The sequence below is a fragment of the Mustela nivalis genome (genome assembly GCF_964662115.1).
Source record: "Mustela nivalis genome assembly, chromosome: 14".
Classification (NCBI taxonomy): domain Eukaryota; kingdom Metazoa; phylum Chordata; class Mammalia; order Carnivora; family Mustelidae; genus Mustela; species Mustela nivalis.
The window spans coordinates 78,823,967-78,838,987 of NC_139033.1; the positions used below are offsets into that span (position 1 = coordinate 78,823,967).

Here is a 15,021-nt window from a genome sequence, read left to right on the forward strand (position 1 = left end):
AGACACAGCGTTCACATTCTCACCCATGGTAGTGAAATTTGCAAGTGCTCTGCTGCCTAATTATGATATCTGCAGCACACAGAGCTATTGCAATGTGAGGAAAGCTCGCTTTTCAACTCCAGATCTGAGAAGTTAATTTATAGTTAATCCATATCAATTAGTAAAATCATTTACCCCATCAACGGGAGTTTTTCCTGGTGTAAAAGTCACTCGAACAAAACGCTTGTTGACGACTTCCAGTCTGTCTACCTGGAATTTTAAAAAGTTATATATTTAGACATAAATTTACAGAAGAGATTTGAGATGGTCAAGCACATTAAAACCGCACACAGTAGTTTATTTTAGATCACACAAAGAAGCATGACAAAAAATACAGGGAGGAAGCATGCTCCCCTTCCAAGCTGAAAAATAAAAACGTCACAAACACTGCTGAAGCACCCAGTCATGTCCCCTTCCCAGAGGTGGCATTAGGTGCTGACTGTCCCAAAGCACGTCCTGGCACTTGTGCCATGCATAGACATAACCCTAAATATATACTCGCTGTTGCCTGTCTTTAGGACTTTAAAAACAGTCTTGCTTGGTATATATTCTTCTGCACTTTTTTCCCCCTCCTTGTATTTGTGAGGTACACCCTTGTTGACCAGCCAGATCAGCATGGTATTCCATTTTATGCGCACACCCCAAGTTATTTATCCATTCTCCTATTAATAGACATTTAGGCTGTTTCAAAACATTTGCTACCACTAACTGTTACGAACAGTCCTGAGTATACGCTCCTAGGCACATCTTCAAAAATATCTCTGGACGTGTACCTGTAGCTAGACACAGTAAGGCTGGGCTGCATGATATACGTACTTTAGTAGACACCATGAAACTGCTCTCCAGTTCACAATGCACAACAAAATATTCCTATTGGTCTTCAGTCTCACTTGCTATTAGAAGACTTTCATTTTGCCATTCTATGGGTATAAAATGAAATAAGCTTTTTTTTTCCCTGTAACATCCTAACTACAAGGTTCTAAAGAACACTAAAAACCTCGCTCGAAAGTTTGGAGTGGACTTGGAGCATGAGCCCTCTGGAAGAGGCTTGCCTCCTGCTGTCATTAAGCATGCTTTGGCAGAAGTCTGAAAGGTACAAGTCAAAAATGGAAAGTGAGGGAGCCCTGGGTAATTCCAGGAGGAGCTGGGACAGAGGACTATCTGTTCCTAAAGGCACGCCATCTGGAAAGGAGTGACTACTCCCTATAAAACTTCTGGGACAACAGCAGACAGATTTCAAAGAACCAGGGGGTCAAAAGTAGATGCCTCTCTGGAGAATCTCCCCCAAGGCCCTGTCACCACACTTGGAAGGATGGCTACAGCCCCCTCAACACACACACACAGACATAAGTCACTTCTTAGAAAGCGGGCTCTCCCAACATCTGGGATATACACATAAATATCTTGGCTTCCACAAGAAACATTTGCCTCAAAAATCTGAGTAAATAATCGTTTCCATTTTTCCATCCTCAACCTTACTCTACAACCTTTAAAAATAACTTTTGAGGGGCGCCTGGGTGGCTCAGTGGGTTGAGCCTCTGTCTTTGGCTTAGGTCATGATCCTGGGGTAAAGTCCCGCATTGGGCTCTCTGCTCAGCAGGGAGCCTGCTGCCCCCTCCACCCCCCGCATGCCTCTCTGCCTACTTGTGATCTCTCTGTCAAATAAAATCAATCTTAAAAAAAAAAAAACAAAAAACTTTGGAGGGGCACCTTGATGGGTTAGTCAGTTGAACCTCTCTGACTCTTGATCTCTTGATTTAGGCTCAGGTCGTGATCTCAGGGTCCTGGGATCCAGCCCTGAGTTGGGTTCTGCACTTGGTGCTGAGTCTGCTTGTCCCTCTCCCTCTGCTCCTCCCCCTGCATACTTTCTCGCTCTCAAATAAATAATACCCTTAAAAAAAATAAAAACAACTTTTGATTCTTTATGTTACCCAGTATCACTATCTCACCTTTATTTTTATCCATTTTCCTTGATGAAAAGCCCAGTATCAAGAGGTTAAATTTCCCCAGTGACACAGCAGCCCGGTTTTCTCACTATCAGTTCATTTAATCAGTTCTAAGGTGGACATTTTTCATATTTTAACTTGAGAAATTAGGGTATGTTTGACACTAGTATTATTTTATAGTTTCAATGGCAGCTTACTAAATTTTTCTTAGGAATACATAAAATAATGTGTCTTACAGTCCACAGCATCTCAAAGATACTGGAATATAGTCTCACTAGGTAAAGACCTGCTGGTATGACAAAGCCTCCTGAGCAGCCTTGCCTGGACTTAGAGCCCATCTGTTCTCACTTTCAACACCCGCTGCCCCTTATTTACCCAATGCCAAAGCCACGGGAGATTAAGAGCCCTGGAAGTATAAAGGAGCCGGAAGAGGCTGGCACACTATAGCAGGAGGAAGAGGTGACCGAAGAGCACACAGGAAGAGTAGATGGAGGGAGAAAGTAGATGGAGGATGGCGGGAGCAAGACCAAAGCTAGGTTCTAGCAGAAGCACAAGAAAAGGATTTTGTGGCATATGTGGGGATTGCTGGGCCAAAACAAACGGGGTTTTTGGTTGCAAGTACTTTTTCCAGGATTTAAAAAAAAAAAAAAAAAGAGAGAGAGAGAGAGATGATAATAGTAACTTTACCATGGACAAGCTGTGTAACTAGCTGACTGTTACTTTATTGGTGCAATCTACTAAATTCACCTTTGAAACCACTAAAACCACCACTCCCACAAAATACTTACTACTCCTTTGGAAAGATAGTTATTGACAAAGTCCTTCCATGTGATTTCTCTCCCGGAGCTCCTGAACAGGAAGTAAAACATGACTCCACCCCAAAATAGAGCAGTCCAGAGAAAGTACATCCTGAATTCCTTGTCATCCCATGGAAAGTCACCCTGGGCAAAGAAGGAGACAGTCTCTGTCAAGACTGAAATGTCACAACATGATCTAGGCCATACTGGCCACAAATCCCTCCCAACTTCCCCTGCAGCCACCCCACACCCTCCAAATTAATATCCAGTTTGGAATCACACCTTCTGGAATCTAGACCACCAGTGAGAATCGTCTTTCTTGCCACCTCGTTTTCCACCACCACCAACTCCTCCTCCAGAAGGGCGTGAGGTAGCAGCTGGCTTGGATTCTGTTCACGAACAGAGAGCACATATACCAACACAGCAGATTTTATATCTCTCAACAAAGTTTCCATTAATATAGTTTAATAAAAGACTTACTACAAAAGTTCTTACAATAACTTGTTGATCTTTTTTCATTAAGATATATCCAGAGCCAAATATTAATAGTTGTGACCTCTGTGTTGTATTGTATGCTTAGAAATAGACGCAGGCCTTTTATTTCTGGGAATCAGGAATAGGAAACCCTTCAGCACCCTGTCTCAGGTACTCATCAACCAGCAACTTCCAGAATCGGCCTGTGTGTTACGGTGTCGTGACAACACTTGGTATTCAAAGCATGGATGAGTCTGAAGGAAATACTGTTTCACTCTGTGCAACTAAGATACACAGGAGGCAGAGTTTCATCAGGCCACCCTAATGTTAGCTTCGTTACTTGATAGTTACATCGAAGTTCTGTAAGGCAATCCAATCCTATACCTCAACTAGATTTACACCGAGTATAAAAATCATTGAGCACAGATGAGCTATACTCCTGGGAGACAGAATCATTAGTTCTATTGTTACTGTGGCTTTAGAACATGTTTTGACCTTGACTGAGGAATCAGAAGCATATCTGGGATTAGAATCCAGCTGTGTTTTCCAATCACTTTGACACCTTGAGATTTTACTTAATCTCTTCATGCTCCTGTCAAATAGGAACAGTAACATGTGAATAATGTCATTTTCTCTATTTTATAAGGTAGTATCAAAAAAGAGAGGGAAGTTCCAGTCTTTGAAAAAAATCAAAACCTTATACAAATCCAAAAAAAGGACTTCCTGTGAAATAGCTTATGGCAACTGAGGAGTCTGAAGTGAGAAAGGAAACTGACAGTTAGCATTTGAGGAAGCTTGCCAGCGCTTTACACACACTATCCTGTGACACCTGCACAATACTCCGACAACCGGGGGTGTACCCATTTTACAGATAAAAAAGGCATAGCTTAAGAAATTTGGTAAATAACTGGTTGTAGTGTTAAGTGACATTGAGAGAGTGACAGAGTTGTGTTTGAGGTGAACGTAAACGAATTTCCGAATTCCCACTTGTAGGTAAAAAGGAGGGGCTCCCCTTTCCCACTCCCATGAACTGAATACTGTCACAGTTTCTTCCGTAAGCGACGCATGATTTTGATACCCAAACAAACAAACAAAAAACCTTACCCACTAAAATTAGTTTGCAAGAATTTGAAATTAGTCTCTGTTACGGGAAGAAAATGTATCCTCTCCCAAACTCATGTGCTTAGAGTCCTAGCCCACTGTGGTCTTACTTGGAAATAGAGTCTTCAGAGAAAAATAATCAAGTTTAAGATGAGGTCATATGGGTAGATCCTAGTCCAATATAGTGGTCATTCTTATTAAAACAAACCAGAAATGCACAAAGAGAAGGCAGCAAGGGAGAAGACAGTCACCTATAAGCCAAGGAGAAAAGTTTGAAACAGATCCTTCCCCCATGATCTTCAGACGAAACCAACCCTGCCAACATACTGATCTTGGACCTCCGGCCTCCAGAACTGGGAGACACATACTTGAGCTGCTCAGGATGCCCAGCTGTGCAGTTCTGTTACCGCAGCCCTGGGAAACCAATACCAGTGAATATCCCCCCACCCTACTTTCTATCCTCTCATAGAATCACAAATACTACTCTAACATCTTCAACTACTGTGCAGTGACTCCTCTACTACGCAGGACGGGAGGCTGCAGCTACCTAGCACAGAGTTCCTGACGTGATCACCCCACCGTCATGCACACAAGGGGCTTCTGCACATGTCTTAGGTGAGGCAGGGTCTGAGAGAGGCAAGCTCTACCTGTAATGAGGTGCAGGGCTGGGAAAGAGTACAATGCATTTCTAAAGTTGTTTGACAAGAATCCCTACTACTGGGACAGGAGTGGAACACATGTGAAAATGTAACATGACAGGCTCTATTTTAAAAGCAGACCTATTATTCTTAATCTACCCCCAAACCAAGATAAAAAGACAAGCCACCATGACCCTGGGAAACACTGTACATACAAACTGCCCAGGTCTCCAGTCAGGCCACACTAGTGCTGCTCCCTTCTCTTAGCCCCTGGCCTTGTTTTCACTCCGTGCATTCTCTGAGCATCTATTTGTCTCTCCGACTAGAACTAGAATTAAAACCAAGTTCACTTAAAAACGAGGGCTGTACTCTAGAAAACAGTACAGAGCTTCCTCAAAAAGTTGAAAATAGAGCTACCCTATGACCCAGCAACTGCACTACTGGGTATTTACCCCAAAGATGCAAACATAGTGATCCGAAGGGGCATATGCACCCCAATGTTTATAGCAGCAATGTCCACAAGAGCCATGGAAAGCCAAGGAAAACTATGAAAAGGGCCTAGATATCCATCAACAGATAAATGGATAAAGATGTATATTGTTGGAACTGAGGGTTGCTGGGGGGAGGGGGTTTGGAAGAAGGGGGTGGGATTATGGACATTGGGGAGGGTATGTGCTTTGGTGAGTGCTGTGAAGTGTGTAAACCTGGTGATTCACAGACCTGTACCCCTGGGGATAAAAATATATGTTTATAAAAAATAAAAAATTAAAAAAAAAAAGATGTATATTGTTGGAACAATATACAATGGAATACTATACAGTCGTCCAACCCCCCCCCCCGCAAAAATGAAATCTTGCCATTTATAATGACACGGATGGAACTAGAGGATATTATACTAAGTGAAATAAGTCAATCAGTGAAAGACAATTATCATATGATCTCGCTGTTATGTGGAATCTTGTGGAATCTGAGAAACAAGGCAGAGGATCATGGGGGAAAAGAGGAAAAAAATGAAATGGGACAAAACCACAGAGGGAAACAAACTGGAGGTTGCTGGAGTGGAGGGGGGTGTGGGAAGTATGTGGTGGCTGGCCGATGGACACTGGGGAGGGTATGCGCTATGGTTGAGTGCTGTGAATTGTGTAAGACTGATGAATCACAGACCTGTACAGACCTGTACCCCTGAGAAAATAAAACATTGTATGTTAATAAAAAAATAAAAATAAATAAGTAAGTAAGACCCACCTTCTGTATGTGGTTGTTAAAATAAAACTTTTCCACTGGCTGACTCAAAAAAACACTGTATTGTAATTTTCCTTACATTTCCCTAAAAACAAAGATGCCAACTGAAATGTGACAGACATTATGCTAAATGTTATCACACACGTGAAATGGGGACAGGAGACTCATGGACTACACAGTTCTCCCCGCCACCAAGCTCTAAGAAACCCTATCTGAAACCCAAGCTCATACAGGTTCTGAGGAACTCTGAAAAACACCACACTATATCAAAATATGTGCCAGATACATATGCATGTATTAGGTTTCTAAAATTTTTTTTAATTAAAAAATTTTTTTCTTAAAGATTCTATTTATTTATTCGACAGGCAGAGAGAGAGGAAGGTAAGCACGCTCCCTGGGATCATGACCTGAGCTGAAGGCAAAGGCTTTAATCCACTGAGCCACCCAGGCCCTGGATTTCTAAATTTTTAAAAAATGATTTAGATGTGTAAAATATATTGATGAAATTTGCAGTTAAATTCAACTGATACTTCGACATCAGCCACAGCAACTTCTTTTAAGACACTTCTCCAAAGGCAAAGGAAACAAAAGCGAAAATGAACTTTGGGGACTTCATCAAGATAAAGAGCTTCTGCACAGCAAAGGAAATAGCCAAAAAAACAAAGAGACAACCCACGGGGGGCGCCTGGGTGGCTCAGTGGTTTAAGCTGCTGCCTTCGGCTCAGGTCATGATCTCAGGGTCCTGGGATCGGGTCCCGCGTCCGGCTCTCTGCTCGGCAGAGAGCCTGCTTCCCTCTCTCTCTCTCTGCCTGTCTCTCCATCTACTTGTGATTTCTCTCTGTCAAATAAATAAATAAAATATAAAAAAAAAAAAAAAAAAAGAGACAACCCACGGGATGGGAGAAGATATTTGCAAATGACACTACAGACAAAGGGCTGATATTCAAGAGGTATAAAGAACTTCTCAAACTCAACACCCAAAAACCAAATAATCAAGTAAAAAAAAAAAAAAGGGCAGACAATATGAGCAGACACTTCTCCAAGGAAGACATGCAAATGGCTAACAGACACATGAAAAAGTGTACATCATCATTAGCCATCAGAGAAATTCAAATCAAAACCACACTGAGATACCACCTAACACCAGTGAGAATGGCAAAAATTAACAAGACAAGAAACAAGCGTTAGAAAGGATGTGGAGAAAGGGGAACCCTCTTACACTGTTGGTGGGAATGCAACTTGATACAGCCACTTTGAAAAACAGTGTGGAGGTTCCTCACAAAGTTAAAAGCAGAGCGACCTTATTACCTGGCAATTACACCACTGGGTATTTACTTCAAAGATACAATGTAGTGGAAAGAAGGGCCATAGGCACCCCAATGTTCATAGCAGCAATGTCCACAATAGCTAAACTGTGGAAATAGCTAAGATGCCCTTAGCTATAAAGGGATAAAGAAGATAAGGTCCATATATACAATGGAGTATCATGCCTCCATCAGAAAGGATGAATACCCAACTTTTGCATGAACATGGATGGGACTGGAGGAGATTATGCTGAGTGAAAGAAGTCAAGCAGAGAGAGTCAATTATCATATGGTTTCACTTACCTGTGGAGCATAAGGAATAGCGCGGAGGACATTGGGAGAAGGTAGGGAAAAATTAAGCAGGGGGAACCAGAGGGGGAGACGAATCACGAGAGACCATGGACTCTGAGAAACAAACTGAGAGTTTTAGAGGGAAGGGAAGTGGGAGGATGGGTTGGCCCAGTGATGGGTATTAAGGAGGGCATGTACTGCATGGAGCACTGGGTGTTATATGTAAACAATGAATCTTGGAACACTACATCAAAAACGAATGACATACTGTATGGTGACTAACATAACATTAAAAATAAAAGGAATAAATATGACTGATACTGACTGATCAGTATCTCTAAGGTAAACTTAAATTAATTCAATTTGAAAATGACAAGAATGAACAGAAAAGTAAGGTGAAATGAAACACAGGGTCTGTAGAATTTTACATGTATTGTAACCTTCCACTTCACAACTGCCTTAGGAGAACACTTCCTTTTTTCAGAGAAAATGACTGGCAACATTATATACTAGAGGAAAGTAGTAAGCTTAAACATAATCTTTTTAAAAGGTACCTTTTTTTTCTCCTGTAACTTCTTTAGATTCACTAGCTTTTTTCCCATTTTTTCCATTAGGAAAGTATTTCTCAAACCCTGTTAGAAAAAAAAAAAACACACCCTTAGACTAAATTCATTAGGTTTTACGTATGAATGTTCATTTTGAAAGCTGATATACCATTAAAACGCTAAAGCTCAAAATATAGCAGTTCATGTGTAGAAGTAATTCAATGCTTAAATAACCTGAGGTGATAAAGAAAAAAAGCCTCAACTGCATGCCAATTTCATTACCTACAGAAGTGTTATAATTGAATGGGATACATTTTCATCACTGCAATCAGACACAAGTAGATAGGGGGTGGTTTACAGGAGACAGAAGCTGAGAGTCTACCTAAAACAGCTACGCATCTATTAGTGAACACCTGCTCCTGGCACTTTTTTAAAAAGATTTTATTTATTTGAGAGCAAGAGAGCACTAGTAGAGGGGAGAGGCAGGGAGGGAGAGAGGGAGAAGCAGACTCCCCACTGAGCAGGGAGCCTGTCACCTGATATGGGGGCTCAATCCCAGGACACCAGGACCATGACCTGAGCCCAAGTGAGATGCTCTACTGACTGAACTACCCAGGCACCCCACTCCTGGCACATTTTTAACAGATTATAGAACATTATGATCACACCTGAGTGTGTTTACCTTTTGGAGGTCGAGAACAAAATCTTTGATAAGTAGCAATTACATCTGTCAAAAGAGAATTTCTGCTGGTTGTTGCTTGAGTTGTAGCATATCGATAAAGCTGCAACATAACATATATATAAAAGCATAAAAGTTATATCAAGATAAAACCATTGAAAGGACTTCTTTTCCTAGTATCTCAAAGTGAATGAAATGTTTCTCCCCTCAACAGGTGCTCACACTAGCATAGGGGTCTCCACCCTTTGAAGGGGAGGACTTTGGTTGCCTGGGACTGTGCCTCTCTATTCCACCACATGAACCAGGACACCTAAGTTATGATCCAGAAGACAAGAACACTTTAAAATCCTGCCTGAGTTAGAACTGTGGCCCAATTACTACTCTTCATCGGCACATTCACCTTGGCATTGTTTATGCAATTTGTAGCACTCAAAAGACAAACTGATACAGAAAATCTGCTCCTTCGTGCTGTCTCATTTGGAGGGTCTATAAAACGGCAAGACTATTCACCTGAAACCAAGACTATTCACCTGAAATCATGACAGCAATGCTTGTAAATTCATCTTCATTCCAGGATGAGGAAGTTATGGTCCACATTACTGATAATCCTTACACTAGTTAACAGTTGCTAAAGATACCTGATACACTGTCATCCTAGAGAGAATGCAGGTTATGCAAGTCCTGTTACAGACACATCTCTGCTTTAAATAACATATGTGGCTATTATAAAGTTATTTTTTAAATACTGTTTAGGTAAACTGGAAATATAACATAAACAAGCTGAACAAACTCCCTGTTAAATTTTTAGGTTCACAATTAAAAGCAAGGTGCAGTGAGGAGATACATCCAAATGTGGCAGTGGAAAAACTTCAAGAAATCCTATCCCCTGGCAAAGTGAAAATTCATCACCATTTTTGAGGAGAACAAACTTTTAAATACAGATGAGAATGTTTACAGAGAAGTTCATCTGTATTAGTCTCCACCAGCATTGCCTCATTTGGGTCTGATGGGAGGAACAGAACAACACAAAACCAAATCTGCCAGGGTGACTATAATCAAAAAGACAATTAAAAGTGCTGGTGAGAACGTAGAGAAAGTGGAAAAGGCAGAGCCGCCGGGAACTGGTGACAATGGGAAGCGGTGTAGCCACTTTGTAGTTCATCATTCTCAATGTTACATGCAGAGTCACAATGTGATCTGGTCAGTCCACTCCAACCCAAGAAAATGGAAAACATATCCACACAGAACCTTGTACGTGAATGTTCATAACAGCATTATCCACAAGAGCCAAAACGGGGGAAACAACCCAAATGTCCATCAAGTGCTGATATGTGGTATACTAAACAATGGAATATTACTCAGCCATAAAAATGAATGAAGCACTGATACATGCTACCACATGGATAAATCTTAAAACATTATGCTTATGTTAACTTAAAGATGCTCATGTTAACTTAAGAAATGTTAATGCTCATGTGACAAGCTCATGAAATGCTCATGTTAACTTAAAGAAATCAGACACAAAGGCCACATATTATGTAATTTCACCCATATGAAATGTCCAAAATAGACAAATCCAAAGACAGTAGACTGGCAGTTGCCTAGGACTAGAGGACTGGTTGCAGACAAATGGGGAGTGACTCTAATTTGGTTACAAGGCTTCTTTCTGGGGGTGATGAAATGTTCTGGAATTAGATAGTAGTATGGTTGTATAACCATGTGAATTGTACACTTTAAAATGATTAGTTTTATGGGATGGGAATAAAAAAGTCAATAAGAAATAAAGAATAAGCTGATTTAACTTCAAATTAATACACAATTCTACACAGCAAAATAGGACAGAAGCACTGACACTGATCTTGGTTGACAGCAATGCTGGTCTGACAGAATTTGGAGCTTCTGTTGTGTTAGGCCCTCCCTGACCCGAGAGCAGTTGGCCTAAGAAAACACCACTAACAATAAGCAAGAATGTATCGAAAGTAAATAAGGCTTTTCCAATACCAAATCCATTTAGATTAAGAAGACCTGTTAGGCAAGGTGGATAAGGCAACAGTAAGTCACACTGATCCACTGAACCATCTATTCCAGGCCACGCGCTGCTAAGTGCTGGGGGTCTGGAAGTCAGAACCGATCCCTACCTCCAAGAAACTCAGAAGTGTAGGGGAGAGAGTCCTGAGGACAGACCCACTACAGGATGGTATAATACACAAGCACTACAAAACCTCCAAGTACATGCAAGTACAGAGGGAGCACAGGAGGAAGGGATTACATGTTCAGGGGACCTAAGGATGTCATAAGAAAAGCGACATCTAGGCCTGGGATTCAAAGAACCTGTAATCACCAGGCAGACGGTGTCAGAACTTTTAATTTTGTTAAAGCCAGAAATCTCAACTTTTGAATGACATCTTTAACACATCTCTTATTAAGAACTTCACCTACACATCTGTAATGGGAGAAAACAGCTAGTTCCCAGGCATGCCACCATGAGGATCAAATGTAGTTACGTATGTAAAAGCACTGTTAAAATCATATGGTGATACCTCGATTTAAATTACCATTTCCAATTATTTTGAAAGCCCCTGGAGAGTAAGGGTTCTTTACATCACCATATAAAGTAAGTCTTTATGTCACTGTAAAGTACAGAATTGGGCATAAGGCATATACACCATAAACATTTACTGACCAATAAACTCTCTATTTTCAAATTGTGTTAACCTAGAATACCTCTAGCAATAATCCTGAACCTTCTTTTAACGCTGAAGTTATTTTCTCTAAGGGCACCATCACTGAAACTATTCTCTGCTTATCTAACCCAAGCCCATTCAAAAGATAAGATAAAAAATATCAACTCATAAAATTTAAGTTTAGAGCACCTCATATTAGAGGATTAGCTTTTAGGTTTGCCAATATGTGCACCGTTTAGCAGCTTTTTCATCAGTCCTTATTCCTCTGAGCATAAAATCTGAGAATGGACATCTCATACCAAAATCTTTTCCCCGGAAAAAATGTGAGAATCGTACTTCTTCTGTGTCTGACCTTTACTAGTGGCACAAACCTAAAGGCAAATCTGATCTTTCACACTCCCTAGCAATGCCCTAATGTCCCCATAGAGATCTTCTAAGCAACACCAGGAATGTGTCACAGACCCCTGATCAATCAGCTACTGCTGTCAGCACAGGGGACTTCCTTAGACCTAAGCATCCAAGACTCACAGGACAACAGTGCCACTCAAAAAAGAAAAGGTGTTCAGGTAAGATTCCTGACATCATAACTGCAAAATCAAAGGGCAGATCCCTATCTGCTTCTTACTTGTCTGAGTCCAGTATTCACTAGGGACGAAAGGAGAGGGCATGGTAAGATGGCAACACGATGCGACGCAAACGTTAGGCCCAGCGCAGGGCAGGCGTGTAAGACAGAGATGAAGATACTCCAAGACTGGCAAGATTTTCAAAGAAAATCATGAAGGCTCCATTTTCAGTGGAGAGGCTGAGATAATTTCCTCAAAGGCATCTGGCTAGTAAGTGACAGGTTCCTGTGACTGACTCTGGGCCTTAACCACCGTGTTCATTTGCCCCTTGGCCCTAAGCAAACCAATGCCAAGGCTGGTCTCTAAAAAACTGGCAGACAGCAAGAGACCATGTGGCTGAAATAGATGATACTGACTACCCACCCATGACACGAACCTTTACTTGACAGATTACTGCCACTGTCCCGTGAGAACAGGCTACCATCACTTCAGAAAAACGTACTACCACCGCCCCCACGTGGGAGCCCTGTTATCTGCTCCTTACCAACAGAAAAACAGCCTCCAACTGAAGACAGGCCTTCTTATACAACAAAAAGCACATTCTCTACTCTGAGATGATGTTGTTAATAATCATAGTTAATATGTATTATCTACTATGTGCCAGATCCAGAATGGCAGCAGCCCCCTTCTACAGATGGAGAGATGGAGGCTGAGAGAGGCTGCGTAGCTTACCTCCAAAACCTGTGCTTTCAGATCATGCTCACGTTGTCAACGCTTAACAGCTGCTACTTTTCCATACCATGAGAGCAGGTGAAAGAAAGGTAAGCTACACTGGAGATACGACAGACAAGTTCCTTAACGTTTTCAGGTCTCATCTGCTCTATCTGTAAAATGGGTTCGTCCTGAATGAAGTCAGAGGACCCTCCCGGATGATCTTTTTGAAGCTCCCTGACGTACAAGTATTTGATTGTTTTCAAAAATCCAATTCTATACCCAGGCTCTGAGACGCACAGCGTGCTTACGGGAACCACGGGATAAAACCGATCTGAAACGCTGGACGTCCTGGCCCGGAACACGCAGCGCACGCGGCCTCATTCACGCGAGGAACCCGCCCCAGACGCCCGGACAGGCGCGAGCGCGCCCGGGGGCCGGTGACCTTGACGCCCTGCTCTCCGGGGCCGGAAGCAGGCCCGAGGGTCGAGCCGGGCCGGGGGCGGAGGGCGCTGGGCCCCCGGGACTCACCGTCCGGAGGCAGGACCGCTCGGTGGGGTCCAGGCGGCCACCAGGCACGAAGAGTGGGGGCAGGCCGCGGGGCCAGCAGCCTCCCCGGCCCCACAGCCGCAGGCAGCGGTGCGCCATGGCCGCCGGCGCCGCCTGCTCGGGCCGGGGGCGCTGCGCAGGCGCGGCTCTGCGGCCGGAGAGGCGGCGACGGACCGACTCCGGTCGCGGGAACCGGGTCGGAACAACCAGCGAACCGCGCTGCGGGTCCCCGGCTCACAGGCGAGCCCACGCTCTCGACGCGCGCGTCTTCTCCCAGCTCCACCCCTCCCGGCGTGCTGACGTCAGCCGCAGAGCGGGCGCAGGGGTCTAGGGCCGTTCCTTCGGCTCCGGAGCGTCCTCGCTCCCGGAGCGGCGCGCTCGAAAGAGGAGGAGCGTCGAGGGCGACAGCGGGCAGTGGGCGGGGTGGAGGGGGAGGGCGGGCAAGGTAGTGGGCCTAGAGGGAGGAGCGTAGGGCTGGTGGGCGGGGCGGAGGGCGGGGCGTTGGGGGCGGGGCAGGAGGCGTGGCCGTAGGGTAGAAGAGCGAGCGGAGGCGAGGGCTGCGGGGCGGGGCCAGCTCGTAGCAGCCAGCAGAGAGCGGGGAAGGCTGCTGCTGTCCCAGACAAACGGATCTTTCCTTGTTTCGGCGCGAGGCCATTGTCGACATTTTGGGCATTCACACTCGGTGTGTCACTCCCGAAATATTTTATTGAGCTCCTAATCAGCGACGGCATCGCCCAAGTGTCTGGAGATGCTAACACGCATCCCTAACCCTAGGAGAGCAATGCAAATAATCACAAGCTAAATGCAATGATAAAAGTGTTGAGACTGTGACATCTGGCTTGGATCCATCGGGAACCGTTTGAAAGAGAAATGATTCTCAGATGAACTCAATGGAACTGCACGCTGTTTCGCACACGGTGACTGAGGAGGAGAGAGAGGACTCTGGAGCCAAGTTTTACATGTCACTGTTTTCTGTTAGCTTGGCCAGTATTATGTATAATATAAATGGTAGCTGATGTTGCCGATGGGGAAGAAAAGGAAAGGCAGGAGATTTGGCTGAGGAGGAGTACGAAGGTGGCCTCAGAAATGTATTAACGTATGCACAGAGACGGGAAAAATCTGGAAGAACAGACACTGAAATGGTAATGAAATTTCTTACCTGTCACAGTGGCAAAATCCAATATATTGACAACTCACTCTACTGGCAGGCGTTCTCAGAAATAACTGGTGGGCACAAAGAATGATGACAGCGTGTGGAAGGGAAATTGGCAATGTCTGCCTAAATGTCAAATGCATGTGTTCCTTAACCCGGATATTCCATTTATAGAAATGAACCCTACAGACAGCTTGCACGTGTATAAAATGCTGTGAGCACAAGGTTAATAATTACAGCATGGTTTGTGGTCACAATTTATTGGAAATAACTAGAATATTCATCTATAAGGGACTGTTTAAAAC

General features: G+C 43.5%; 1 protein-coding gene across 1 annotated transcript in view; it reads right to left on the bottom strand.

Annotated features, from left to right (window-relative positions):
- Positions 1-13,940, bottom strand: part of AFG3L2 (AFG3 like matrix AAA peptidase subunit 2) — a 46,412-nt gene extending 32,472 nt beyond the window's left edge. The window contains exons 1-6 of the mRNA XM_082697382.1: positions 13,546-13,940; positions 9,060-9,159; positions 8,387-8,464; positions 3,065-3,171; positions 2,774-2,926; positions 175-249 (exon numbers count right to left, since the gene is read on the bottom strand). Coding sequence (XP_082553508.1) covers positions 175-249; positions 2,774-2,926; positions 3,065-3,171; positions 8,387-8,464; positions 9,060-9,159; positions 13,546-13,662 — 630 coding nt within the window. The 5' untranslated portion in view covers positions 13,663-13,940. The remainder of the gene's footprint in view (positions 1-174; positions 250-2,773; positions 2,927-3,064; positions 3,172-8,386; positions 8,465-9,059; positions 9,160-13,545) is intronic.
- Between the last annotated feature and the right edge of the window lie 1,081 nt (positions 13,941-15,021).